Source organism: Colobus angolensis, unplaced genomic scaffold (assembly GCF_000951035.1).
Source record: "Colobus angolensis palliatus isolate OR3802 unplaced genomic scaffold, Cang.pa_1.0 Scaffold442, whole genome shotgun sequence".
Lineage (NCBI taxonomy): Eukaryota > Metazoa > Chordata > Mammalia > Primates > Cercopithecidae > Colobus > Colobus angolensis.
The window spans coordinates 1,019,921-1,022,298 of record NW_012117844.1 but is presented as its reverse complement, the minus strand read 5'-3'; the positions used below and the strand labels follow the sequence as shown (position 1 = coordinate 1,022,298).

The 2,378-nt window shown below is 39.5% G+C and overlaps 1 protein-coding gene across 1 annotated transcript in view; it reads right to left on the bottom strand.

The window, feature by feature from the left end:
* The window catches only part of MTIF2 (mitochondrial translational initiation factor 2), a 37,109-nt gene that overhangs the window by 5,339 nt on the left and 29,392 nt on the right, over positions 1-2,378 (bottom strand). Inside the window, exons 11-12 of the mRNA XM_011957447.1 lie at positions 1,914-2,166; positions 1,429-1,569 (exon numbers count right to left, since the gene is read on the bottom strand). Coding sequence (XP_011812837.1) covers positions 1,429-1,569; positions 1,914-2,166 — 394 coding nt within the window. The remainder of the gene's footprint in view (positions 1-1,428; positions 1,570-1,913; positions 2,167-2,378) is intronic.

Below are 2,378 nucleotides of genomic sequence, written 5' to 3'. Positions count from 1 at the left end.
CCGGCGACAGAGCAAGACTCCGCCTCAAAAAAAAAAAAAAAAAAAAGAAGTCATTCTGGCCGGGCGCAATGGCTCAAGCCTATAATCCCAGGACTTTGGGAGGCCGAGGTGGGCGGATCACCTGAGGTCAGGAGTTTGAGACGAAACTGGCCAACATGATGAAACCTCATCTATACTAAAAATATAAGAATTAGACAGGTGTGGTGGTGGGTGCCTATAATCCCAGCTACTCGGGAGACTGGGGCTGGAGAATCACTTGAACAGAGGAGGCAGAGGTGGCAGTGAGACAAGATTGCACCACTTGCTTTGCTTTGACAAAAGCAAAACTCTGTCTCAAGAAAAAGAAGTCATTCAATTGGCTGGGCACAATGGCTCATGCCTATAATTCCAGCACTTTGGGAGGCCAAGGCAGGTGGACCACCTAGGTCAGGAGTTCAAGACCAGCCTGGCCAACATGGTGAAACCCTGCCTCTACTAAAAATACAAAATTAGCCAGGTATGGTGGTGCACGCCTGTAATCCCAGCTACTCCGTGGGGGCTGTGGCAGGAGAATCCCTTGAATGAGGGAGGCAGAGGTTGCAGTGAGCCGAGACGATGCCACATGTCAGCCTGGGCGACAGAGTGAGGCTCTGTCTCCAAAAAAAAAAAGAAAAAAGAAAAAAGTCATTTCAATATCATTCAATACACTGTCTATATTACAGCACAGTACTAAGCCAGTCAGTGCCTATGAAATACGTTTAATTAATCAGTTAGATGTTACCTCTATCCTTTTCAGTAGAGGTGACATCTAACTCTAATCAAGTCAGGTTTCAAAGAAATCTCTTTCCTAAATGATTCCTAATAACTCAATAATGTTTTTGCTTTACTAGGTGTTCCACTTATTTAACAGTCATGAGTCCCCCTTTTTGTGTATCATAAATTCAACTAATAAAGACAGTTCCATGCCTTCTAGGCTTATAAAGCTAAAAAGACCTTTTGCTCTAAAAAGATATGACATACAAAGTTATCAATTACCAAAGATAGGAAGCCAAAAGTAAAAGATGAAGGAAAGACTGAATAGGGTAATTACAGTGCTAGGAACATTCAGAAGTCTAATGAAAGATATGAGAATCAACCTTGGGATAGTAAAGAACTAGGAGGAGTAGGGAGAGGGGGCAGTAATGGTGCTTTGAAAAAAAAAGATAAAACGTGACTAGGTCTTGAAATAGTTCCCCCAAATTGCAGTACAATCACAACAAATGGAGCTATGGCCACAATACTGCACATCCCATTCAGTTTAAATTGCTAGCTGGGACTGGACTATAGCAGGAAGGGTGATGCTGATGGAAATAAATGTCAGGTGTGACAAGCCAAGCAACAAAAGACAGAAGCAGATGGTTCAGTGTTATTTGGGGAACACAGATTAACAAGAAAAAATGGAATCCTTACCATTAAATGTTTCAGCAAAGTTAACATCATTTGCACTTATATCACCCACTCCAAAATGTACTAATTCTAGTTCACACTCATGTGAAGCATCATAGGTATCTATAATGTTCAAAATGGCCTCAACAGAACCATCAACATCACCTAAATACAGAAAAAGTTTATAATTGTTGCTTTGAAGAGTTAGACATCAACAGACATAAAAATGACAATAATCTATTTAAAGCCATGATAGGAATGTCATTTACCATTAAATCCACTTTTATATAGGCTTAGCATTACATATATCTACTGACTTAATAGCATATTATGAGCCACAGATTCACTTACAACAAAATCAGCAAGAAATATGTTGACTAAGAAAATCTCTCCTAAAATATTGAAATAATTTTCATGTAAATGTAAAGGACCAAACTATGAGAATAGTTAAAAAAAATATATATATATATATATTCAAAGAATGTAATGTAAAATCTTTAAAAAGATACCTTTAATAATCACAGGAAGTACATTTGAATCTCTTTCCATTTTCTCTTTTGGCTTTAAGGATGTTTGTTCTTTCCTTTCTAAATACTGTAGATATGACCTCTTCTTCCACTGCACATTGCTATACTTCTCACGGGCTTTCCGATATGCTTCTTGGTGTTCCTTTCGCTTTTCTTCTATTATTTTCAGATCCTCTTTACCTTTCTCCTGTTCTTGTTCATACTTCCTCCAGTCAACAACTTCACGTGCCCTTGGCTTTATAGGGGGAAAACGCGTTATTTAATGAAGTAGACAACAATAACTGCTAGATTTAAGCCTTTGTGTATGTCCAGGAGCGGTGGCTCACGCCTGTAATCCCAGCACTTTGGGAGGCCAAGGCGGGCGGATCACAAGGTCAGGAGATCGAGACCACGGTGGCTAACATGGTGAAATCCCGTCTCTACTAAAAATACAAAATTAGCCGGGCG